Genomic DNA, 26,616 nt, shown 5'->3' on the forward strand with positions numbered 1-26,616 from the left:
TCTCTACATAATAAATAAAGGCTTTTATTTAAGTCAGTGTTTTATTGTTGTGGCTTGTAAACCTCTACTCTTATACTTTTCAAACGTAATAATAATAATAAATAAATTTGTTTATTTTAAAGCAAAGAAGCAATGGGCTGTCTGCTGTGTCCCCCCATGGGGATTGTAGCGTTTTAAGTCGGTAAACTTATCGCTCTCTGAAAGTGGTGGGGGTGGGAGACAAAATTATTAGGAGAGGGGCTCACTGAGACTCCAACAAAGTACACTGCTGGTCAAAATCTTAAGGCCAATGAGCATAAAGAAAAAATATGCATTTTGGGTTGTTAGCCTCAACCACTTATTTGAGAAAAGGTTCGAAGGATGAAAATAAGAAAAGGGAAAATAAAAATAAAAACTTTTTAGCATATAATAGGGAAAATGTGAACACTATGAAATTAGCCTAAATACTAGCTGGTCAAAAGTTTAAGACGTGTTCAAGCATTAGCGTTGTCAACATCTCCCACTGACATCTCCTGTGTTACATTGGGTAAACACATGGCAAAGGCTAAAAAGTTGACATAGTTTGAACGTGGCAGAATTATCATGCTGCAAAAGCAAGGTCTCTCTCAACGTGCCATCGCTGATGAGATTGGGCGAAGAAAAACTGCTGTTGCAAATTTCTTAAAAGACCATGAGGGGTACGCAACGAGAATTTCAAGTGGAAGGAAGGTCCAAAACAATTTCGCCGGTGTTGAGCAGGAATATTCGAAGGGTTGTCCGACAAGACATCAGCCGACCGTCGAACCAGATGAAGGCCCTTACGGACGCAGAATGCAGCTCAAGAACAACATGACGGCATCTATGAGAGAAAGGCTTTAACAACCGTAAAGGTCTTCAAAGGTCACGCCTCCTTTCACATCACGAAACAGCTCGGTTAAACTTTGCTGAGAAGCACCAAACATGGGACGTAGAAAAATGGAAGAAGATTTTGTTCTCTGATAAGAAAAAATATTAACCTGGACAGTCGAGATGGCTTCCAACGTTACTGGCACGATAAGGATATCCTACCGGAGACATTTTCTACACGACACAGTGGAGGAGGTTCCATCATGATCTGGGGTGCTTTCTCCTTCCATGGAACAATGGAGCGTCAGGTTATACAGGGGCGTCAAACAGCAACTGGCTGCATTGACATGTTGGAGAGAGCATCCTTATTGACTGAAGACTCTCACTTGTGTGGGAATGAATGGATCTTTCAGCAGGACAACGCTGCAATCCACAATGCCCGCAGGACAAAGGACTTTTTTCATGTTTGAAGTTTTTCGAAATGACGGCCGTGCAACTCACTAATGAGACCTCTTGTTGGGCATTTTTGGTATGGTCTTAAACTTTTGACCAGCTAGTATTTAGGCTAATTTCATAGTGTTCACATTTTCCCTATTAAATGTTAAAAACGTTTTTTTATTTTTATCTTCCCTTTTCTTATTTTCATCTTTCGAAGCTCTACTCAAATAAGTGGTTGAGTCTAACAACGTAAAATGCATATTTTCCTTTATGTTCATTGACCTTAAGATTTTGGCCAGCAGTGTATTATATCGCATAAAACGAATTTTAGTGTCTCAGGTAAAATTATATATATTTCGATTAGTGTTTTTCCTAAGCCTGGCATCGCCAAGCGCATAAGCCCAAGAGTTGGCGGTGGGTGGTGATGAGTAGCTGCCTTATGTTCCTTGATGGAATCTAAGGGTGATAACTAACTAACTGTTTTTCCTATTTCACAAGATAACATTCACTTGGTAATATTGCATACTTGCGCGGATATATATATATGTGTGTGTTTATAGCTTTTACACCTTGTATTTAAATACCAAAACAAAAAACACGTCATTATGTGAAAAAGTAAGAACCTTATATTTAAATAATCCTTCATTAGCGGTAAGTCTGAGGGCTTATACAAATAAAAATCGGGTTTCATTACGTAAGAAGAGCGCTGATTAGTCCAATGTATAGCTTTGCGCTGAATAGCAAACAAATATAATACAAAAAAAAAAAGAAAGAAATGAGAGAGAAAACTTAAAAATCAAGCATGCGCGGAATCTTCCCAGTCATTACGTCAGCTTGGAGCATTGTTGCGAATCTGGAATGAGCCACTAGGCTGTTGCTGGCATAAAACAATTTGAAGAACAAAAACTCTAAACGTTAAAATATGACATCTTATCAAGCAAAATGTTAGCGACAGAACAAACGACCAATTTTACTTGCTTTTTACAAACAGTTAATTTGTCTTTTGGAATAACTACTTTCACTGTCCGATTACCATACAGATCGCAATTTATCTAACTGACGCCAGGCCGGTCTGGTGTTCAAGGTATTGTGTTGCTTGCCAGGTGATGTCACAATTGTTATTAAACTCTTAGGGATCTCGCGCACTCATTTATTTTTTATTTTATTTTGTAATAGTTCATGGCATTGTAATGTAATTTCTCCAAGCCATCGTTACAAGTGAACAATGTAGTTGCGATTCAGTTATGGCAGGTTTTTTGAATGTCTAGACAGTAACTGACAGAAAAAGAAAAGTAAGATAATTCAAAGAAATGGAAGGCTTCCTCGAGTTGTTTGAGTATGCTGGGAAGGGCGTGTTGCACAAACCCGGCGCCAGGTTTTCTCTGGTCCTGATGCAGAGACGTATTCATAATAGGATCCCCTAATTTTTAGTTTATTTTTATAGGCAGTATGGAAATAACAGTATATATATATATATATATGTATTCAAAAACATTAAGTGTCAAATGGATCATACAACAACTATTCTATAACACATGAGACCTATGAATATCGAATACCTTTGAGAACCTTTTATTACTAGGGTCCTGGTGCCCTTTGTGTTTTCACCAGTACCGGTACTGAACATGTATTGATTGTTTCATGAAATCATTAAGCGGATGGCAATCAGTACAAGTTTTTCTGTTTTAAGGTGAACAATTTTTCTGTTTTAAGGTGAAAAATGTGAGTACAGTACACCACGATGGCTTGTCAAGACTTCTGCTGAGTAATAAATCAGTCCCGGTATGGCCAGGTGGGTAAAGCACTCCACTCGTGATCTCAAGGTCGCGGGTTCGAATCCCCGTCACACCAAAGATGCTAGCATTTTCAGCCTTCGGGACGTTACCATGTTTATGGTCAATCCTCCTTTTCATTGAGAAAAGAGTAGCCCAAGAGTTGGCGGTGGGTGGTGATGACTAGCTGCCTTTCCTCTAGTCTTACACTACTTGATTAGGGACGGCTAGCGTAGATAGCACTCGACGAGCTTTGCGCAAAAATTAGATAAAAAAAGAATAGTAAATGACAGAACAACTTCTATGTCTTATTGATTTATTTACAGACGGCATGCACGTACACAGCTGTTTCAAAGTTGCTTAACATTTCAGGATAATTCCAAGAAACCTGATTCCGTGAAGCAACTGAAAGTACACATAAGCTTATTCAGGCACACGTAGACCAAAGATAAAACTGAAATACATAAATCAACAGTTAACAGTGTCACCCTGGGAAAGAAACTTCATAAATTAAAAATCTTAAGCTACATTTCTACACAGATGTTTTCTGTTATTTTAGAGTTAATATATTTGCTGCTGTTATAATAGAGGCAAAAATTGCATCAATTCATCCATTTATCTTTTTGTCTGTTTATATAATCACACTGCACAACAATTTTTTTGAAAAGCTTTGCTTCCTGAAAAGTCTTTGCTGATTGTGACAGGTACCTGGTGGGTATGCACAAATATAGTTTTGGTTTTGCTTCATCACGTTGGAACTCTGAGAAATAGACAGTTAACTGTTTACCGGCAATAACGTATTTAAATGCGTTTATGTTTCTAATACGCTATTAAGTTCAACATAATTAAAAGTGTTTTACTCCTGATTTTCGTTTGAATTCAATATCCGCCCCCCGCAAGTACAGCGGTATGTCTCCGGATTACAACGCTAAAATCAGGGGTTCGATTCCTCTCGGTGGGCTGAGCAGATAGCCCGATGTGGCTTTGCTATAAAAAAACACACACACAAACACACACTCAATGTCCGGTGCATCACGTTGCAGTGTCCAACAGTAGTCAGCAAGCATTGACGGATTCCAGTGGCCTTGATATCGTTTTTCCATTGTAGCAATGTCCTGGTGAAACTGAAGATTTCGATGAAATTGTACGTGATGGGCAAAAGTTGGATCTCATTTTCGTGATCAGCAGCCAAAAATCTATAAGAAACACCCAACAGTGTTCAAGAAGCAAAAATTTTGTTGTACAGTGTTAGCGGTCGTAAATACGGCTCAAAATGTTTGTTTAACCTCACTAAAAAATTCATTGCACCTTACGATTTTATAAAAATACTGGTTAAAATCAGCATACAAAAGTGTCAGTAACGGACCAATAGACGTTTTCGCTTATTATAACAATAAACCTGGTGGCAGGAAAGTGAAAATGTGTGGGTCGGTTTTTACTTAAGCCTTGTGAGGGATTGACTCATCTTGAACAAAGTAAAAAACAAAACGTATGATTTCCAGTAACTTGTAGTTTTACATTATAGATTGACTCTTATTAGAGCGTGACTTGTTAATGTCGGTGATGTACGACACACTTAACATAAATAATCATGAAACTTGTAATAAGCCCCATCTGAACTTTCCTCGTACTGTTTAACATACTGTTTAACACAATAGAATGAAAATATTTATTATTATTTAATTTCCATTCATAAGGTTAATTGATTGTTTGGAGTTAAGCACAAATCTATGCAATGGGCTATCTGTGCTCTGCCCACCACAAGAATCAAAAACCGGTTTCTAGCGGTTATAGCTGTGCCATGGGTGAGGGGGATATTCAAAAGGTTAAAATGATGTCAAAAAAGTTTCCGGGTGAGATATCGGTAAATTTGTGAACTTACAACACTAATTTCTGAAGTTAGATTCCTCACGGTGGATGCAACAAATAGTTCAATGTGGCTTTGTTCTACAAAACTACAAAAGAAAGAACGACAAATTAATAAACAATAATTAGAAGAAAAATGTTACGCAGTAATGGGAAATCACTGCTTTATAGTTTTAAAGACGAGAACATTTCTGTGGCAAATCTGTTTGTTTTTTCCTTTTAAATTGTTATTTTTTAACATTTCTTACTCAAATGTTTAATTTTTCTTGTGTATTTACTAGGAAATTCAAGAAATACAAACGGTTAGTATCTTTATGTCATAATTCATTGTCTGACGTGTAAGCATATATGAAATAAAAAAAACCATAACTCGAGAACTTTCGAAAGGTGGACCTTTTATCTTCAGGGACCCGGCATGGCCAAGCGCGTTAAGGCGTGCGACTCGTAATCTGAGGGTCGCGGGTTCGCATCCCCGTCGCGTCAAACATGCTCGCCCTTTCAGCCGTGGGGGCGTTATAATGTGACGGTCAATCCCACTATTCGTTGGTAAAAGAGTAGCCCAAGAGTTGGCGGTGGGTGGTGATGACTAGCTGCCTTCCCTCTAGTCTTACACTGCTAAATTAGGGACGGCTAGCACAGATAGCCCTCGAGTAGCCTTGTACGAAATTCAAAAACAAACAAACTTTATCTTCAGGAGCATGCCCCCAGTGGCACAGGGGTATGTATGCGGACTTTCACACTAAAAACCAGGTTTCGATACCCGTGGTGGGCAGAGCACAAATAGCCCATTGTGTAGCTTTGTGCTTAATTCTAAACAAACAAACAAATCTTCAGGAGAAAACTGGTTTCAAGACTTCTTGAACCTACGTGTTTTTCTAACATCATGGCTGTAATCATATATAGTACTTATAAAATACTGCTCAGAAATGTTCCCACTTTTGCTAACCATAGCCTTTTTTTTTTTTTTTAACAGAAATTTCAACCTCACTCAGAGGTATCTCATGGGCATCTATAGGAGACTCCTTGATTCAGATATATTCATTCCTAATATTGTATTTCTAATTCAGAGAAGTTAGCCGACAACATTCATTGCCATAGGGGTTACGTCCTTCTTTTCCGAAATAAAAAATAGAATTCACTATCAATTCACTGAAAGTGCGAAATGTATTTGGCAACCTCGCGTCTCGAATACCGGAGCCTGAAACATTAACCAGTAGCAACGTTCGGCTTAACCCCATTTTACGAGCTATTTCACCTGCTATGTTATCTTAATATTTTAAAACTGAAAAATAGTTGATTATTATTGTATTTGTATTTAATTTCACACATGTGATTCTACCTTGATACACCCATCACTGAACATACTCGACTCTTTGATCCAAATCAGTCTCTAGTGAAGAACACAAAAACACATTTAAAGTTTATAGATCATACAAATCCAAAACTGTATTTAGCTATAACTTTTTGTAAACATTTCAAATAAATAGTTATTCAACTGATTCGAATAATTTTATTGTTTATAAATTCCTTTTGATATTGTTATATTGTTGTTATTTTGAATTAAGCACAAAGCTACACAATGGGTTATCTGTGGTCTGCCCACCACGGATATCGAAACCCGGATTTTAGCGTTGTAAGTCCGCAGACATACCGCTGAGACACTAGGGGCTATTCCTTTTGAATCAGGACGTCTTGTACAACAACATTACTTCCATTGTCCCCGCTAGTACAGCGGTATGTCTCCGGATTTACAACGCTGAAATCAGGGATTCGATTCCCCTCGGTGGGCTAAGCAGATAGCCCGATGTGGCTTTGCTGTAAGAAAAACACACAAACACATTACTTCCATTAATGTGCTTCCATTATTTCTTTATAACAATTAGGATATTTTTTCATCAACATTTGATTTAAATGTACTTAACCCTCTAAATACAACTGAGCTGTGCATTTATGGACTTCTGGTTATTGTTTTGAGACTGTGAGATCATAGGCGCGCTGAAAGTTTGTCAGGCTTACCGTTGGGATCAGGGCGAAAGAGAAAAAAACTAAAATAATTTTATACTAAGGAAATAATTATATACTAATGGAATGTTAAATGGTTAATAAAACTTCTAATAAACACCAAATGTTTTAGCTGCCTGACTATATTAAAAGTTATAGTATAGTGAAAGTTCCTATTTTTATAATTAACTGTTTCAAGACTGATTAATAATTTAAACGACACTTTAAACTTTTTTCGCCATGTTTTCCATATAACCCTAAAATTCGAGATTCGATCCTCACATTGTTTTATTTGTCTGTTGTTTATGTTTTGGCTGCAAGCTTACTGCTAAACACCAGGGGTATCCTTGAGCGAACGCAATATGTGCATCCACCACGCAGCTTTTTTTAAACAAATAAACACCTTACCATTACGGTAACAAACAAACCTAGATGTTTCTAATCTGTTTCCCCAGTGGCATAGCGGTTTGTCTGCGTACTCACACCACTAGAAACTGAGTTTCGATACCCGTGATGAGTAGAGCATAGATAGCCCTTTGTGTAGCTATGTGATTAAACCCAAACAATTATTATTGTTTCGTGCCCATTAATATAAACAATACGTTTTGGTGGTTGATTAATAAAGTTTTTCTATTTATATGACCCTGGCATCATCTTGTGATTAAGATACTGGATTCGTAACGTGAAAGTCACGTGACTAAAACCCGTCTCCGGACATGCTCGTCCTTTTAACCGTGGTAGCGTTATAATTTAACAGCCAATCCCACTTGTAAAGATTATACAAGAGTGAGCGATGGGTGGTGTTGGTTGGCTAGCTAGCTACCTTTCTTCAAGATTAGAAAAGCTATTGCAGACAACCGTCTGTTGGTTTACACGAAGTTCAACAATCAGCTTTCCCTTGGTCCTGCTGTTTTAAGACCAAACATGTCTTCCGGTGGCTGAACGAAAAGCGACAACTTCATCATGTTGCTTCGCACTAAAACGAGCAATAAACAAATAATAAGTCCAGATAATTTTCTTTAAAAACAAACATTAAGTAGTTTAATACTTTTTTAAAGTACTATCTTACAATAACACACATAATTAAAATTTCATTTATTCTTTTTCTGTATTACTCTTCGCCGGATTTCTTAGAATATCACAAAAAACAGCATCAACTGGTAACTGTGATAAATAGCAGCTGACTCCATTTGAGACAAGACAAAGGCCAATGAAATCGTTTGTTTACACTGTTAGAAACGTAAAATTGTTGACTAGCAGTTGAAAATTAACAATAATTTAAGACATACTGTAATCACGATGATAGTATAATAACAATATTAAATTTATGTGTGAAATATATATAATCTGAGAAGCTTCGTTTAGTTTTTTTTTTTATTTTCGTTCAAAGCACACGAGAGCTATCTGCGCTAACCGTCCGTAATTTAGCAGTATGAGACTAGAGGGAAGGCAGCTAGTCATCATCACCCCCAGCCAACTCTTGGTCTACTCTTCTACCAAGAATGGTGGGATTGACCGTCACATTATAATGCTCCCACGGCTGAAAGAGCAAGTATGTTTTGGTGTGACGGAGATTCGAACCCGCGACCCTCGTATTAAGAGCCAAGCGCCCTAACCACCTGGCCATGCTGGTCCGTCTGTGTTATTACTACATATTCTTCTGTTACACAAAATTCATTTGTCAGTGGCTTCAATGACTGGAAGAATAGAAAGAAAAAAATCCTTCAAAAGAAAATTCAAGCAAGTATATTAGGAATGACAAGAGAATATAGAACTGGCATTAAATTAACAATATATTTCGCTCAAGAAAACGTTACTGGAAGAGAAAGCTAAAAACAACTCAAGTCGTTGGCTTTTTATGACAATGGAATCTTACTTTCAGAAGGTATAATAAAATAATTGGGTTTTGTCACAATAAAAACTATCCAATGGCTGTTGTATAACTTTCTGAATTTAATCTATCTCTTGTTGAACATATTCACAAAAGCAGAAACAAAGAGAAACGTTCTTTCTTGTACTTGTCTTCTACAGTTTGTAAGGAATTTATTGAATTGCTTAAGAAGAATCTTCATCAATGTGCCACCAATGTACTTTTTCATTAAATGTTGACTCAGCGCTAGATGTCAGTATTAATAATTTGTTTGTTTGCTTTTTGAATTTCGCGCAAAGCTACACAAAGACTATCTGCGCTAGCTGTTCCTAATTTAGCAATGTAGAGCGAAAAGAAAGGCACCACCAAGTTTTGGGCTACTATTTTACCAATCAATTGTGGGATTGACAGTCACCCTATAACGCCCCCACGGCTGAACGGGCGAGCGCATTTGGTGTGACTGGAAATCGAACTCGTGACCCTCAGATTTCGAGTCGAGTGTCTTCACTACTTGGTCATGCCATGTCTCAGTATTGATGAACAACTAGTCATTATGGTAAGTTGCACTGAGAAACTAGTCATTATGGTATGCTATATAAAATCAAATAGAGAAGTTATTGTGCTTTTTTTTTTCAAAGGTTTATAATCACTCATTCACTACTATGAATATTAATATGTATTAAAGTCTCTTGCAAGAAGTGTAGTAGATAAGCTCAAAAACCTTGGAATTAATATCCACAGTTTTGAGAGACGTATTTACTACAATTGTATTCAGTGTTTACGCTCCATGCGCGACTAATTAGTTGAATATGTTAGATAACCAGCAAACTTTTGCCAAGTTGTAGTGAAGTATTGCAGTATCATTCAACATCCAAGTACTTTTTACTTTTTCTTCAAAGTTAACAAAAAGATGGGAAGTGCTTACATCTGGCATTGAATCAAACAATAAAAGCAGACAGTGAAACACAGTGATACATGATGGGCAGCTCATACAAAGCCCTTCACATTCATTTGACAGTCCACAGAAGAGGAACGTTGATGACAGAAGCATTTCTGAAATAATTTTTCAGAGCAGTCAAAAGCTACGAGTTGGGTCTTATAATGTAATAATGGACAGACTTTTCCAAGATCTTCAGAAGAGCTAAGCAGCATACAAAAGCCTGGCTAGTATATTTGGATTTCTTACACACTTGAGAAACTGCAAGATGAAGGCATTCACACTCAATGTCTTGTGGAATGTATGCAGCTGAAAAATATTACCTAGTCTCCTTAAAAAAAAAAAATACAGCAAATTTCTTTCTGAGAAATTTTATTGTTTGAGATTAGATGCAATTTTTCTAAACTTTCAATTACTTTACGAATATACCTCCCAATTCCAATACCCAATGGAGAACACGAACAAGTTTTTCACCATTGAAATAGATCGAAAATGAACCGTGATCTTGCTTTGGCAAAGGCAGATAAATGCTCTTTCGCTTTTGACTATCATAGAATATTCAAGAAAACGCCGATATAATTATAGACAAGTATACAAGGCTTAGGATCTCGGAAAAGAAAGTTGTAATGTTCGTGTGAATATTTTTGACAGTTAAAATTTCATAATAATAAAGAAACCAACCTCGTTCAGGAAAGTAATATATTCTAATTTGTTTTGCTAATTGTTAGTTTGCAGATTTAAATGTCATTATGTTCTGTCCACAGCGAACATCGAAACCCGATTTTTAGTGTTATAAGCTATAAAACTTGCTACTGAACCAGTGGGAAAGGAGCTTCTCTTTGATAACATGTTTTTCTTCACATCTGTTATATATACGTATATATGTAAAATAAACAACAGGCAAAATTTACAAATTTGTTATATTAATTTTTTTTTAATACTTTATGCGGCGAACATTTGTTCGGTGGACTGAGAGGGCCCAACTTAACTATCTTAATCTATCACTGGCAGCACCTATCGCCTACATGGCTTACCCTAATTGCGGGACTGAGTGCCAAATTTCTTATGTTCAGCATCTCACATTAACCACTAGGCCAAGCCCGTCTGAAATATTAAAATAGCTAGTATTATAGGAATCGTTCATCACAAAATTCGTAATGTCCATGAAGTATATTTGAATATATTTGATATGGTTTCAACCCAAAACTTTTTGATACTCTTATTGTAATGGGCCCGGTATGGCTAGGTGGGTTAAAGCGTTCGACTCGTAATCTGAGAATCGTGGATTCGCATCCCCGTCGCACAAAATGCTCGCACTTTCAGCCGTGGGGGCGTTATAATGGTACGGTCAATCCTACTATTCATTGGTAAAAGAGTAATCCAAGAGTTGGCAGTGGGTGGTGATGACCAGCTGCCTTTCCTCTAGCCTTATACTGCTAAATTAGGGACGGCTAGCGCAGATAGCCCTTGAGTAGTTTTGCGTGAAATTCAAAACAAGCAAGCTTATTGTAATGAAAACACAAAACATAATAAACTGGAAACTCTATTTTTCTAAGCCAACCGTCATTAATACGTTCAATATATTTTCAGTTTGATGCACAACTTAACGTTTTTCAGTAACTTTATATTTTCATTGGAATATTTTTTTTTATTTAAAAAGGTTGTAAATTATGATGAATTAAAAAGATAATAAAGTTTGACAACAATAATACAATAATTTTGGAAGAAATTTTCAGGTATTCATTAAGTAAAGCTATAGATCTCAAATTCTTAAAATCTAACTCATATCTCCCTTTCTCTCCTCTTACCGCTTTTTCAGCCGTGTGAAATTATAATATGACAGTCAATCCCACTGTTCGTTGGTGAAAGAGTAACCCAAGAGTTGGCAGTAGGTGGTGATGACTAGCTGCCCTCCCTCTGGTCTTACACTGCTAAATTATGGACGGCTAGTGTAGATATTCCTCGTGTAGCTATGCGCGAAATTCAAAAGCAAAGAAACCATTCACATTAAGAGATCAACTGTCACTCTTATAACTCTCCCACAGGTTAAACTATGAGAAACCTTTCATGGTATTTTTCATCAGCTCTGAAACAGAGATTTCTGCCACACTACCGACACAGGCATACAGCTAAACTAATTTTTAAGCGATATTGCTTAAAAAGAATGAACTACATAAAGAAAATTAAACAATTTTTTCTTAAAATAAAAAAAAAGAATTAATTATACATTTTATATGATGTGTAAAAAATTTACTGTTGTACATTTATTTTAGTGCCTACGCTTGTTTCTGTATAATTTTTCATTTTTTGCATGTGACGTATCTTCATGGCTGTGTTTTGCGCAAGTCCCTCATGTTCTCGAAATTTATAGCAGATTCTTGGGCGTAAGAATCGACAATGTACTAGGTGTGTATGTAATACTGGTGACTAACAGTATTGTTGTCAAGTGAACTTTAGTGAACGTTCTAGAGTCTCGCATGATTCGTATAAAAAGCAGCTAGTGAGAGACAGAAGAATAATATTAGTGGTCGGAAGTTACAATTGTGATTAACGCCTATTAATTGTAAAACTACAGAAGTTGACGAGGAACGTTTGTAGATTTCGAACATTACAAACCGTTTAACTTTAGTAAATTAATTTCGAACCTTAGTATTTCTACTAGGACATTAGATGTTGTCGCCGATAAAAATTTACGTGTGGTGCATGCTGAGCCAACCGTCAAAAGGAGTATACAGGTATATCAAAAAGTCATTAATTTGTTCTCCGTCAACGTGATAAAATATTCAGTTCTAGACAAGATACAAGACTCAGTATTGTTTGTAAGTTTCTAAAGTTCTTGTACATAAAGCATCTTTTATAATAACTATTAGTAATAACCGTTATTATAAATTGTACTGTTTTTATATTTGTATATTCAAATATATTTATATTTAAAAAATTGTGTGTATCAATCTTGTTGGCAAATATAACAAATTTAATACATACATATTAACATTTAATTAACTTATAAATTCAAACTTCCAGTTATTTGAAATAGTAATATGTAACGTACGTAACATAATAAATCGGAGACTTGTCCGAGATAAATTATAGTACGTACCAGATCCAGTTTAAGAGCATAGCAATTACTTATCATAAGAATGATTTTCGTCGGAGAGTTTATCACTAACTTATGATAAGATCGGTGAGAAAATAAAACAACAGCAACAACAACTAAGTAATTAAACACTTATTGTTTGTTTGTTTTCTAATTTGCCACAAAGCTACTCGAGAGCTATCTGCGCCATCTGTCCCTAATTTTGCAGTGTAAGACTAGAGGGAAGGTAGCTAGTCATCACTACCCACCACCAACTCTTGGACTATTCTTTTACCAACGAATAGTAGGATTTACCGACACATTATAACGCCCTCACGGCTGAAAGGGCGAGCATGTTTGGTGTCACGGCGATTCGATCGCCCGACCCTCGGATTACGAATCGCGTGCCTTGACCACCTGGCCATGTCGGGCCAACACTTATTGCTATTAACGTAATCGTCTGGTAGAGTAATATTTTGCGCAATCTGCGTTTGAGCCTAGTATTTTCATAAGTTCAGGGAAAGAAATTTAGAGACTTGTGTTGGCTTAAGAAGACTTAAGTTGGCTTAAAAATTGTATTACCCCACCCTCAGAGCTATAAACTCTTATAATCACTGATGTTATTACTTAAACAAATGCGTTTAAAATTAAAAATAAATAACTAAAACCATGTTTACGATTTTTTTGTATGATAAGGGGGAAAAGTGTGGGAGGGGTTCCTGCTTGTTGACCCATATGGGTCTTAAAAACTTCCAGGCCGAGTATTTTCACAGACTGCCCTTTGACAAAGTGTAATTTTGCGCATTTTATACGTGGACCTGTAGAACGTCGGACTGAGTATCATCAGATGGATCGTGGAACTAGGTATCTCGCAAGAGAACCTTTTATAAAGTGTTTCAGGCGGTCCTTGAGCAGCTAGCTGTCCAAGATGCACAATCTATGTATGCACTACCCAATAGTTTAAGCCAATTCTTAATAAAAACATTTTTAATGAATGGTTATCACGCAAACATTTTTCAAAAACGAGTCGACCAATATACTTATCAAGATGGCATTTCAAACTTGTATAACATCTATGTTACGCTACAAAGTGCATCAGCATTAATCATTTCTGTTGTTTTGAATTAAGCACAAAGCTACACAATGGGCTATCTGTGCTCTGCCCAACACGGGTATCGAAACCTGATTTTTAGCGTTGTGTGTGGGGATTTTAATCATTTCCTTTAATATCTTCAAACAGACCTAGTCAATAGATAAATCTATAAGCATTAAAGGTAGAGTACCACATGCTCCTCAAAATCGACTAGTTCCAGTCACATTGTCAGATGTATCCATATAGTCATCAGGTTAGTGATGAATTACAGAACTAATATCACCACATTCTTCAACATTGACTAGGTACACCGATATCTTAAGTCGTCAGATGCATATTGTTTCATTTCTGTTAGAAATACAGAGTTTCTATCACCACATTCGTCAACATGAATTAATTAGTTCTAGTGAATTCCTTAGAGCATTTCATCCTCTGGAAAGTTACCGTGTTAAACGTTTGTGAGAAGCAAAGAGCTCACATCACCATGTAAAACAACATCAATCAATTTCAAAGTTATATCCAGTGACCTTCAACCACCAGGTGAATATTAATAAAGTTTTGTGATTAGTAGAGCTTACATAACCATGTACGTCAGAATTAATTAGTTCCAGCGATATGTTTAGGGAGTTCAACCATATAGTGAACACAGTTTAATTTCTGGGAAAAGTGAATTTACGTCGTCTTGCACTGTAACAGTTCCAGTTATATCCTCTAGCCCAGTGGTTCCCAACCAGGGAGGCGAGATAACGTTCCACGGGGTGCGAGATAACATTTGTTTTGGCCACCTTCACCTTTATTCTCAAATAAATAATTACTGTGAGGGGTGCGAGAATATATTAATTTTTTTTAGGGGTGCGGTGCATAAAAAAGGTTGGGAACCACTGCTCTAGCCACAGAACGAGAAGTCAACAATTTACATCATCACGTATGCTAATATTAATCAAATTCAATGATATCTTGAGACAGCTCCAACCATCAGATTCATGGATGCAACCATAAAGTGTAGACACCTTACATAACCAATAACCTCCTAGTGGCAAAGCGGCATGTCTGTAGACTCACACCGCTAGAACTGGATTTCGATACCCGCGGTGAACAGAGCACAAATAGCCCATTGTGTAGCTTTGTGCTCAATTCAAAAACAACAGCATGATCATAACCAATCATGTGACCATTAATCTGTTCCAGTTACTACAAGGATGTTCCAAATTCAGGTGAATAATGTTGATCTTTTATGAGCAGTAGATAAATGACGTTAATGTTAGTCAGTTCCAATGGATCTATATACAGCTCCAGGTGAATATTGTTAAGCTTCTCAAAGGAATATAGTTCACATCACCAACGTAAATATTAATCAGTCCCTCTTGATATTTTTAGAAAGCACCGGTCTTCAAGCAAGCGTATTTGTCATCTTTAGTGCCAACGAGGAATAGTTCTATTCACTATAAGAATCTTTGAATGTCTTACTGTTTTCTTCTTGAACTTCAGAAGAATACCAGTCTACAGCCACTAGCAACTACAAATCCATCTGTGCATGGCCTTCGTTTACAGGCGCGAGGACAAATTATTGAATTGTCTGCTATCGATTCTTGGATGTCTCGAGGAGGGTGTGACTGTAACAACACACTGGCCCGCTGCCCTACCCAGAGTGTCTCCCCTAATCTATTGATTAGTTAACGATAGACGCCTAAGAGACCGGGAAGATTAACGATTCCCTAAAGACAGATGACACCAACACTGTAGACGGTATATATACAGCTACGCGCCTCATGTTGAATAATATACAATATTATTTTTTTTAATAAACTCATAATAAATCCAGAAATATGAAAAACGATACGACAAGAAAAAAAAACAGAGAGAGAGAAAATAAGTGAAAAAGGCATAAAATTTTTAGAGCTGGATTATGACATTCATACTAACTCTATGAAATTGTCGTGTACATTTTTGGAAAATATATACACCCAGAAGAGGTAAATTTTTCGGTTTGATATAAAAACAGGTGTTCTTAGCTGGAGTGTAGTGGCAGCTGGAAACGACCTTTATGAGAGGTGAAGCACGCGCTATACACGGCAACGTTTTCAACGAACTGAAATCGACGTACGTCACGTCACGTCCCGCACCTACTCGTCTCTACAGAGTCCGTTTCCTACTACTTTGTTCGACAATCTATAGCTCGCTTAACCAAGCTCTCCTGTTGGCATGGCAACGTGCCATTCTGGCATACACTTTGTTTGAACTCACGAACTGTTTCCTTACACAGAAATAGTAAGTTGTGATTGAAATTTTAGTAGCAATAAATTAATGTTCTATTACACTGTCGTAAACTATTAGAATTAGAACATAATAAATGATAAAAAAGTACGTTTGTTTAAAGTGTTTAGATTAGGGACAGAACATGAACATGGCAATTCTACGTAAGGACGTAAGGCAGTGTCTCAGTTGCCTTACCTGATGAACCGCCAGGTTGAGGTATAATAGAGAAGAATTATCATATGCTGTGACCAGATCAAATAAGAAAAGAAGAGTTTAAGTCAATAAATAGAGAATAGTTGAGAAGTACTGAATTAACATTAATTAATACAGCTGCATTGTTAATTCTGAAAAAAACAACAAAAAACACTATCCAGTTAACAAGATGAAATTGTTTCCGATCCAGACTTTCGTTAGTTACTGGATAATGTTTATTTTGTTTTTGCTGTTTCTGAGTTACAAACTCATAAGTCCAGGGAGTACCAACCATCGGACTTTTGTTGGTAACCAGTTCATGTGTTTGTTGTTGTTGACGTACGAGGGGGGGCAGCCCCCTTGCTTGCAATACATATAGATATTTGAGCAAATTTCCAGTTTTTCATTCGGGCAAAAATTTGAAGTAGAAAATTGGGCGTTTTTTAAATTTTTAACTTAATTCGGTAATCATTCAAGGCCTCATTCGGGAGAAAATGTGCAACTCTCACTCTGAGAACTCCCCCGTACACCCATAAACTGACAAACTTAGCACTGGTTACTTTCCCAGGTATATATATATATTATATTTTTTTCCATTATAGAGCATATTCACACATTTCTATCTTTATTACTCAACGAAATATATTTGATTTATATAAGCCTGTTGTTTCGCCAGTTTTTGCAAATATAACACTGATTAAAATATAACTATAATAAATAAATAACGCTGGGTTATTAATTCTTACATTAAAAAATCTAATATGTAAATAACATAAACAGAATTGATAGAATTTACAATGTATTGCTTAATCTAATTCAAACCATAACTGTCGTTATTCAAGAAAATTTATGACAAATATATATATAACTGCATAGGCCCTGGACTATTACTGTGTCTATATATGTTGTATCTCAGCCACGCTGATTATTTTAAATACTGGGCGAAGGGTTTGTTGACACTGGATTTGACAGATGGAGTGTGATTAACATATTGTAAATAAAACAGTTTCCTGTGTTTTCACTTACAAATTTTAGACTCAACTTTCTGATAATCGAGTCATAAAGTACAAAACACTCAGTAAATTAAATATATTGAAAGTCTTTCATCTAAGAGTCAACTTATAGTGAAACTACTCAGTAAACAGTTTAACATAAGGATTTGGTCTAAAAACCAATTTGCAAACTGTAGACTACTCAGCAGACTATCATTGATTTATATGTGTCGTTTCGAAGCTGCCTCACAAATTATCTTCTATACAGTGAGCCAAGTATGACTTACACTTTCCGTCTCAGAGTTGATACTTAAACTAAGTTTGACTTATGTTCGTTGTCTTAGAGCCAATTCAAAGTGTCTAATATACAGTAGACTAAGTTTGACTTACACATTTCATCTCTGAGCTGACTGAAACTAAGTTTGACTTGTTTTTGTCTCAGAATCAACTCATAATGTGTCTACTACACAGTAGAATAAGTTTGACTTGAGATTATCTTTTCGGGGCTGATTGACAAAACTGAAAACGTTTAGTACTCTGCGTCTCAGGTATAACGTAAATCTGCCTACGCTCTCTAACTCGGTGATTAGATTTATGTTTTGTCTCAGAGTTGATCTGTAAAATGTATACTATTCAGTATAACAGGTTTAACTTACACTGGTTTTCTGCCTCATAATTAAACTGCCGACGCACATCCTAGACGTCCATTGGTTTTTGTATAGCAGAATGTCTAGACTTCATTTGCGCTTGCGCAAACGCTTCTGTCTCGTGCAGAGGAAAGTCATTCTGCACCTCGTTCTTACGTTCCTTCGCAGAAAACGAACTTATTCTAGCTCTCTCTGCATTGACCGCAGGCACTCTTAGGTGATGCCGAACTGTTGGTCACTATCCACCGACACGTCGCACAGCTCTGACCGCGGCGCACGTGCTGTCTTACGTTCCAAGAAGGTTGTGTGGATTTGGGATTTGCAATCTTATGACAGGTGGGCAAGTAGATACATAACGAAAGTCGAAGTGGAATTAATGTACAGGTCTTTGCTTTTCATTTTCTGCTTTATTTACAGAAAAGTAAAAGAAAATTACAACGAAATCTAACAATATTCAGCTAATTTTGAGAAATGTCCCAATGTTACTAAGTTCTTTATATACGTACGGCGTTTTTAGTTGTATTTTATTCACCACAGGGAAACTGTATTTAAATGGGATTCGAAAAATTAGTAGCATTGATCCTATTAATTTATTCCTTTAAATATTTCAACACACGAGTTGTTTAAAATACGAAAATGGACCAAATGGTAAATCGAAGTTGAGACTGAGCTTCAAATTTATTAATTCATAAGTTCCGTGCAAAATGCAATTTTTGTAAGTAATACTTGACTACGTTACGTTGAGGTTAGAATGTTCTGTGTCGTGTGTGTGTGTGTTTTCTTACAGCAAAGCCACATTGAGCTATCTGCTGAGTCCACCGAAGGGAATCGAACCCCCTGACTCTGTGGTGATACGTTTAATCTGAAATACAGTTCATCGTAAATATATATATATATGTTTCGAAGTAAAACAACAACAACAAAACTATATTATTGCGTTCAGTATCGTGGTAACAATTTTTTACTGTTATTGTGTTCAATACATTATTAGTAATTTTTCGTATTATTCTTAGATTTATTATATCAGGGTTAAAATCTTTGTAACTATTATTTTATGAGAATTTGTTATTTCATCTTATATATTGGTAATTAAGTTCTTTAATGTTTTCAGTACGTTGCCAATATAATTTCTATTATTATCACTGTTATGTTCGGTATGTTACTTATAAAATCTATCATTATTATTATTATGTCCATTATTATTGTTATGTTTAATATTTTATGTGATAAAATCTTTATCGTGCTCATTTTGTTTATGGTCAAATCTTTATTATGTTCAGTATATTAACAACAAAATCATCATTATTACTAACTGAGTGTACTCGTTAAGAAAACAAAACTTATATGAAGGGCAATGTTAGATAATGTTTTCTATCGTTTGTTCTTGGCCCGGCATAGCCAAGCGTATTAAGGGGTTCGAATCCTCGTCGTACCAAACATGCTCGCAAATTATTTCTTTCTAGTGACAAAATAAAGTAAAAATGAAGTAAGATAGAAACATGTCAACTTACGAGGGCTTATTACAAAATTGCCATTAATTGTGGCCCGGCATGGCCAAGCGTGTTAAGGAGTTCGACTCGTAATCCGAGGGTCGCGGGGTCGAATCCAGGTCACACCAAACGTGCTCACCCTTTCAGCCGTGGGGGTGTTACAATGTGACGGTCAATCCCACTATTAGGTGGTACAAGAGTAGCCCAAGAGTTGGCGATGACTAGCTGCCTTCCATCTAGTCTTACACGGCTAAATTAGGGACGGCTAGCGCAGATAGCCCTCGAGTAGCTTTGCGGGAAATTCAAAAATACAAACAAACAAAACCTTCGTTCCTTTGTTATTAAATCCATATCCTGTTTTGTGGAAGGTAAAAATTGACTCATTGAACCGATTATGTACTCGTGTCTTTAAAGTCAGAGCCAAAAGTCTATAAAAACAGAAATGTGGCCTATTTCTAGCCTTTTTTATCTTATTGTCTGACAAAAAAATCCTACAACAAAATAATTCATGTACACCATTGAACAGTTTCCGGTAAGATTATGTTCAGTACGTTAGCGATAAAATTGCTGTTATTGTTACAATGTTCAGTAAAATGGTAAAATTATTATTTATGTTGGTGAAATATTGGACTTATGACTGGTGGTCTTAAAAGTAGAACACGATCGTACATTGCAACATCAAAGTCCTTTATTTATTGTCCATTGGTAGTTAACTGAAATTGTAAAAACAAAGATGTGTAAAGTTCATTGTGATATTCGTAATACTTTAAATTAATTTCTTCAAGTTGATTAACTAGATTTTGTTTTGTTTTTTTTTATTTTTGCGCAAAGCTGCTCGAGGATTATTTTCCCTAACCGTCCCTAATTTTGCAGTGTAAGACTAGAGGGAAGGCAGCTAGTCATCACTACCTACCGCCAACACTTAGGCTACTCTTGTACCAACAAATAGTGGGATTGACCGTCACATTATGACGCTTCCACGGTTGAAAGGGCGAACATGTATGGTGCGAAGGGGATTCGAACCCGCGACCGTCGGACTACGAGTCGAACGCCTTAACCACCTGGCCAAACTAATTTTTTTTTTCTACCTATGAAGAACATAACTTATGTGTCTGGTCCGATCACTTCAGTTTTTGGTGTGATAACTAGAAAACGTCTGGTGATATACAAGAACTATTTTATTTTATTTTATTTCTCATCTGAAATAGGTAAATTTCCGCTTTTATCGATTTTTGGCTTTGAATTTAAGGACACAAGTACTTAATAAGGTAAATGAGTCAATTATCAGTTAGCACAAAGTAGGATATGCAGTTAGCATCTGTTGAGGTCGTTAAGGTTTTAAAAACAGAAGAAAGAATGGAGGAGAACATTAACATTATTCTTTACACAATTTTTGCATCCTTAACGGGTACCCTCGGCTAGTAGTTATTACACTGTAAATGAGGTTTATGCAGTTGATGAATAGAAATTGGTAAATACACGTTTTAGGTTCATACTACTATAAGTAACTTCACAAAGGTAGATAAATGTAGTTTTTAGGTTTATATAACTGAAAATTCTCCGATAAAATTGTTGAATAATTTTACGTATAATCCGCTATAACTGATTTTCATGATGTGAAAGAATAGATTTGTTTATTGTACTATAACTGATTTTTATGAGCAGCTTTATATTTATACTATTGTAACTGATTTTCACGAAAACAATTAATATTTTTTTACGATTATATAACTGACTGTAACCGATTTGCATGAATTAACGAATGCTCTTTTCATAAACACAGTAAATGGCATTTTGAACGTTATCAACAAAATTTGTTGCTTATAACAATTAATACTTTTCAAGGTTACGATCGCTGTTTATTGTTAAAGTAATTTTTTAAGGTTGAAAAACATTCTTTTTGTACTGATTCTTCATTCTAATAATGGCCCTATTGTGAATCGTCGGTAAGCTTAAGGGTTTATAATACGTTCTAAAATTTTGAGGAAGATCACTGTGATAGATTTGTTTATTTTTAATTTCGTGCAAAGCTACACAAGGGCTATCTGCGCTAGCCGTACCTAATTTTGCAGTGTAAGACTAGAGGGAAGGCAGCTAGTCATCACCACCCACCGCTAACTCTTGGGCTACTCTTTTACCAACGAATAGTAGGTTTGAACGTAACATTATAACGGCTCCACAGCTGAAAGGGTGAGCATGTTTGGTGTGACGGGGATTCGAACTTGCGACCCTCATATTACGAGTCGAGTGCCTTAACCATGCCGAGCATAGTAGAAAATACATAATATGCTCGCATATCTAAGTAATGGGAATAAACTGTACCACTCGATATGTTTATGTATGGTCAGAGTAAATTTAATACAGTATTTTTGTTACAAATAAAATATATTACTGTGCAAAAGTATTAGGACAATTGAATTTTTTTTTATTCTTCACATTAATGGGGCAAAATCTTCCATGCCATTAAATAATGTAAATTCCAAAAGTATGGTAATGCTTCACTGATCCCTGTTGACAAATGAATGAGTTAGGATGGGAATACTTAACATTCTTTAAAATTCCAATATAGTTGTACCAAAGGCATGTCATAAGGGTTGTGTTTGAATGAACATATTGATGAAATTTAGGTTCTGAAATAACTGTCGTGGTACCCCATGCAATGTCTTAATTGCATAAAAACAAATTAGCAAGGAGCTAGCATATGATACTGGTTTATGTTGGAATACACTTCCACAAATAAACCTTAATAACAACCGTGTTTAACACTATATATTAAGTTTTGTTGTAATGCCACGGCCCAAAAAAGTAGAGAACTGTCAGTACATAAAAGAGCCCACATAAAAACTGTGCGTGATGCTGGTTGGACTCGCCAACAAATTGGGGCAGATTGGAAATGTTCCTCCAAACACTGTCAAATACAACCTATGTCGTGAGACCGAAACAGGTTAATTTGAAAATAGAACAGGAAAAGGCAGAACACCTAAATTCTATAATAATGGTGTTAAGTATCTTCATCTATGCAGTCTTACAGACAGAAGGAAGACCACCACTGATCTCAAGCATGACATAAACGACATGTACTAGATGGTAGAAGAGTGTCCAGATCTACAGTATCGAGAAGACTCAACAAGAATGGAATGTTCGGTTGTGTATCAGTTAAAGAAACCTTTACTTCGATATTCAAATATTGTCAAGAGACTGAAATTTGTTAAAACGTTCAAAAACTGCACTCTTGATGATTGAAAAACGGGCATTATGGACGAATGGGTCCAAGGTTGAAATATTTGATCAAAGTGTAAATTGTACGTACGGCGAAAGAAAGGTGAAATATTCTTACCTCAATGCATAGCATCTACTGAAGCATGGGAGAGGCGGAGTGATGGCATTTTTTCTGTTGAGGCGACAGGAGATATTTGTAAAATAAATGGAATAATGGAGCAGCACAAGAACTTTCAGATACTGGTTTGTGATGGTACACCCAGTGGTTCGTGTATCGTTGGTGAAGGATTCTACTGCCAAGAAGACAATGACCTAAACACTCATCCCACCTATGCAGAAATTATTACAAAAGCTGCCGGAGTCATTCAAATAATGCAATGTCTCCCACAGAGACCCGATCTCAACCCAACTGAGCAGATCTGGGATTTTATAGATCAAAAACTTGACAAATCAAAAGTTTCTTCCACAAACACTTTATGGGACTGTATTAGAGGCATTTGATTAAAATTCCAAAGAAGACTTTGATTAAGTATTTTGCAACAATGCTTGAAAGACTCTCTGCGGTTATTAAAACAAATGGTGGGCACATAAAATATTAACTGTTTGCTGACCTCAAGCATTTTCACCGAATTTCTGTTGTATTAGATATGAAGATTAATAACAATTTTGAGGTGTTATCTGTGATTTACCTTCCCTCTAGACGTCAAAAATCTCATAAAGATTATCTGTTGTTGTTTATAATATTGGAATTGGGTTGTTTTTAATGTAAGATTATAATGATATTAACAAAGTGTACTTATTATGTGTGTGACTGAAATACTGTTTTTCTTGTAAAACCTTAGGAAACTTTTATTTGGATATCGCACCAAGCTACAATAGGGCTATCTGCACTAGCCGTCCTGTATTTAGTAATGTAAGACTAGAGGGAAGGCAGCTAGTAATGATCACCACCGTCAACTCTTGGGCTACTCTTTTACCAACGAATAGTGGGATTGATCGAAACATGATAACGCCCCCGCGGCTGAAAGGACGAGCATATTTGGTATGACTGGGATTTGAACCCACGATCCTCAGATTACGAATCGATCGTCCTTATCACCTGGCCATTCTGGGTCAGGAGAAAGAATAAAGAATATAGAATATAAAGAATATATGACAGGTCTGACACTATTACTATTGTCTTACCAAAGTATAACTATCTGTAATCATGTTTCATTAGCTTGGAAGAAGTATTCACACTATAACAGTTAGTTATAATATTGTTAATCTACTTCGTTATTGTTATTGTGCTAAAGATAATATATTTTTATCTCGTTATGATAATAGTAATAGTAATAAATTAAATTGCACGACTTATTTTGTTAATGGTTGGTTGTAGTAACTGGAAATACTGCATAGCTTTATAATAATGTTAATAACTCTTAATGACGAGAAACCCACTTGAAGTAAAACTGTATCTCAGACAAAGCGATTAACACTTTTACTAATATAGCAAAGAACAACGTTTCGACCTTCCTAGATCATATTCAGGTTAACAAAGGTCATCCTATTTAAAGCAAGTGTTGATACACAATCCAAGGTATAACTGAAGAAAATTATGTGTTCGTTTAAAACTGACGAAATACTATGCCGACTGTCACAAAATTTGGCATGTATCTTAAGAACCCCTTGAGAAGTGACATAGAGGATTCGGCATTGGGATCTGACTCCCCTGTGTGACAAAAGTTCCTATATCTTTCTCGTGTGCCATTTAATATTGAATATAGTATCGTATAGTCACGACTTAAATATATTAAAGATTCTAACAGCAGCTTGCTTTCGACTCTTCAGAAATTGTCTTCAGATTAATGAATAATAAATAGTAATAATAAATGGTATATAGAAATTCACATTTGACCCAATGTTCACAGGTGAGGGTGTAAGTGTGCATGGCATTTTCATAGTTACATTTAAAGTGTTACTAAACAGCTTTATTATCAATATTAGGCAGTTGGAATCAAAAATTAGCTTATAACTAAAGTTTTAATTTCGTAGTTTAAAAATGGAATATTCAAATAAAGTTTCAGCCTTAAATTCTCTGTGCAATGTGATGCCTCGCTTTTCTGACTTCTATATTTTATATTTCCTTTTTTTCCCCTTACATGTGTTTCAGAACGTCCACCAATTAGAAGCACCAACTATAAGATATCAATAAATTTGTTACACCTCTCCCCCACACACACACGGAGCTTCCTCCCAATGCTGCATACATTTGAAGTGACATCTTTGCTCACGCTTACTTGTTTGTTTGTTTTTGAATTTCGCGCAAAGCTACTGGAGGGCTATCTGCGCTAGCCGTCCCTAATTTAGCAGTTTAAAACTGGAGGGAAGGCAGCTAGTCATCACCACCCACCGCCAACTCTGGGGCGAGCATGTTTGGTGCGACAGGGATTCAGACCCGCGACCCTCAGATTACGAGTCGAGCGCCTTAACCATCTTGCCATGCTGGACACGCTTGCTTGTTAATGGTACATGTTTATACCGAATAGAAGGGTCGTTTAGAGAATTATGTTAACATGAATGTTTTTCTTTCACGAAAGAAGGTTGAAACGTTGTTTGCTCCTCTATTAGTGCGTTCTCTATCCATTCCAGTCGTTTGTAAATATATCATTTTTTCTTTACAAGTAGGTTTTCTCGCCATCACGGATGAACGTTTTTCATTTATTTCAGTAAATAATGATATTTTTATAGCCTGTTAATAAGTTACTTAAAAATCAGTGCAAATCGTATTAGTTTTGTGGCATTCTGATTGGCTGCTTAAAACATTGTTTTTGTTTTAAAATGCATATTTTAAAGCTGCCTTTATTATTTTTGGACAAAGTATGGAAAAAAAAGTACGCTAAATAAACGTTCTCCAGTCCTAATAAGACCTGAAAGCAACGGTAAGGGATAAATGTCTTGTTTTTATGTATATTTATTTTTATATATATTTAAACATATGTAACTAAGATATGAAATTTAAAAACGTATTAGCCTGAAGAAAACAAAATTTTAAAAAGTTCTTCACGAGGTATGCCCTCGAGCTTTTGGTGAGTTATGTAATTTGATAATTTCGTCAGCAATTATACAACGCTCCATGTTAGGAAAGAAGAAATAAGACGTAGAGTACAAAGTTTTAACGAAAAAAAAAGTTTTACAAATTAATTTAGGAGGTTCTAAAGTTATTTGAATATATGTTGAGAACTGAACGTGAAAAAAGGCATTTTTGTTCTTTAACATTAAGACTACCTTGCACTCAGACTAGTCAAAGCAAGAGTCAAACTGACTACAAATTCACGGACATATCTTGAGTAAAGTACATTATTAAAACTTTCTTTTTTTGTACAGTGAATTTTTACGTTTACTAAATGCTTCCCAAACTTCATGATGATACATGGACTTTTTTCCTATGTTTACTAAACGCTTGCCAGATGTCATGATGTTACATGGTTTTTACGTTTATTAAAGGCTTGCCAGATTTCATGATGATAGATGAACTTTTTTACGTTTACTGAAAGCTTTCCAGATTTGATGATGATACATGGATTTTTACGTTTATTAAAGGCTTGCCAGATTTCATGATGATAGATAAATTTTTTTTCTACGTTTACTGAAAGCTTGCCAGATTTCATGATGATACACGAAGTAATTTGGAATAACAGTTAGCATTAGTTCTCCCATGTGGAAAACACCAGTACTGAAATGTACCTAGAACAGCGTAATTTGTTTGGTTTGGTTTGTTTGAAATTAAGCAAAAAAGCTACACAATGGACTATCTGTGCTCTTCCCTCTACGGGTATCGAAACTCGGTTTCTAGCAGTGCGAGTCCGCAGACATATTGCTGTGCCACTGGGGGGCGTGTACTTTGTACTGTTGAGAGCTGACGCGGGATATTATGTAACAAAGCACAAGGTTTAGTATGTT

At 36.0% G+C, this 26,616-nt stretch overlaps 1 protein-coding gene and 1 long non-coding RNA gene across 8 annotated transcripts in view; one reads left to right on the forward strand and one right to left on the reverse strand.

Moving 5' to 3' along the window:
* The window catches only part of LOC143235571 (uncharacterized), a 68,488-nt gene that overhangs the window by 22,659 nt on the left and 19,213 nt on the right, over nt 1-26,616 (reverse strand). Inside the window, exons 1-2 of one of the 4 annotated variants that reach the window (XR_013019302.1) lie at nt 17,975-18,110; nt 1,677-4,231 (exon numbers count right to left, since the gene is read on the reverse strand). The exons of 1 other annotated variant lie outside the window; for it this stretch is intronic. This is a non-coding gene — a long non-coding RNA (uncharacterized LOC143235571). Of the gene's footprint in view, nt 1-1,676; nt 4,232-17,974; nt 18,111-26,616 lie in introns of those variants that run through there. 2 more of the 4 variants (XR_013019299.1, XR_013019301.1) reach the window with 2 other exon arrangements.
* Nucleotides 18,114-26,616, forward strand: part of LOC143235570 (low-density lipoprotein receptor class A domain-containing protein 4-like) — a 38,685-nt gene continuing 30,182 nt past the window's right edge. The window contains exons 1-2 of one of the 4 annotated variants that reach the window (XM_076473817.1): nt 18,138-18,301; nt 20,329-20,663. In XM_076473817.1, the coding sequence (XP_076329932.1) occupies nt 20,546-20,663 (118 nt within the window). In that variant the 5' untranslated portion in view covers nt 18,138-18,301; nt 20,329-20,545. Of the gene's footprint in view, nt 18,302-20,328; nt 20,664-23,516; nt 23,834-26,616 lie in introns of all 4 variants that reach the window. The other 3 variants (XM_076473819.1, XM_076473818.1, XM_076473820.1) reach the window with 3 other exon arrangements.

The sequence above is a fragment of the Tachypleus tridentatus genome, chromosome 12 (assembly GCF_004210375.1).
Source record: "Tachypleus tridentatus isolate NWPU-2018 chromosome 12, ASM421037v1, whole genome shotgun sequence".
Lineage (NCBI taxonomy): Eukaryota > Metazoa > Arthropoda > Merostomata > Xiphosura > Limulidae > Tachypleus > Tachypleus tridentatus.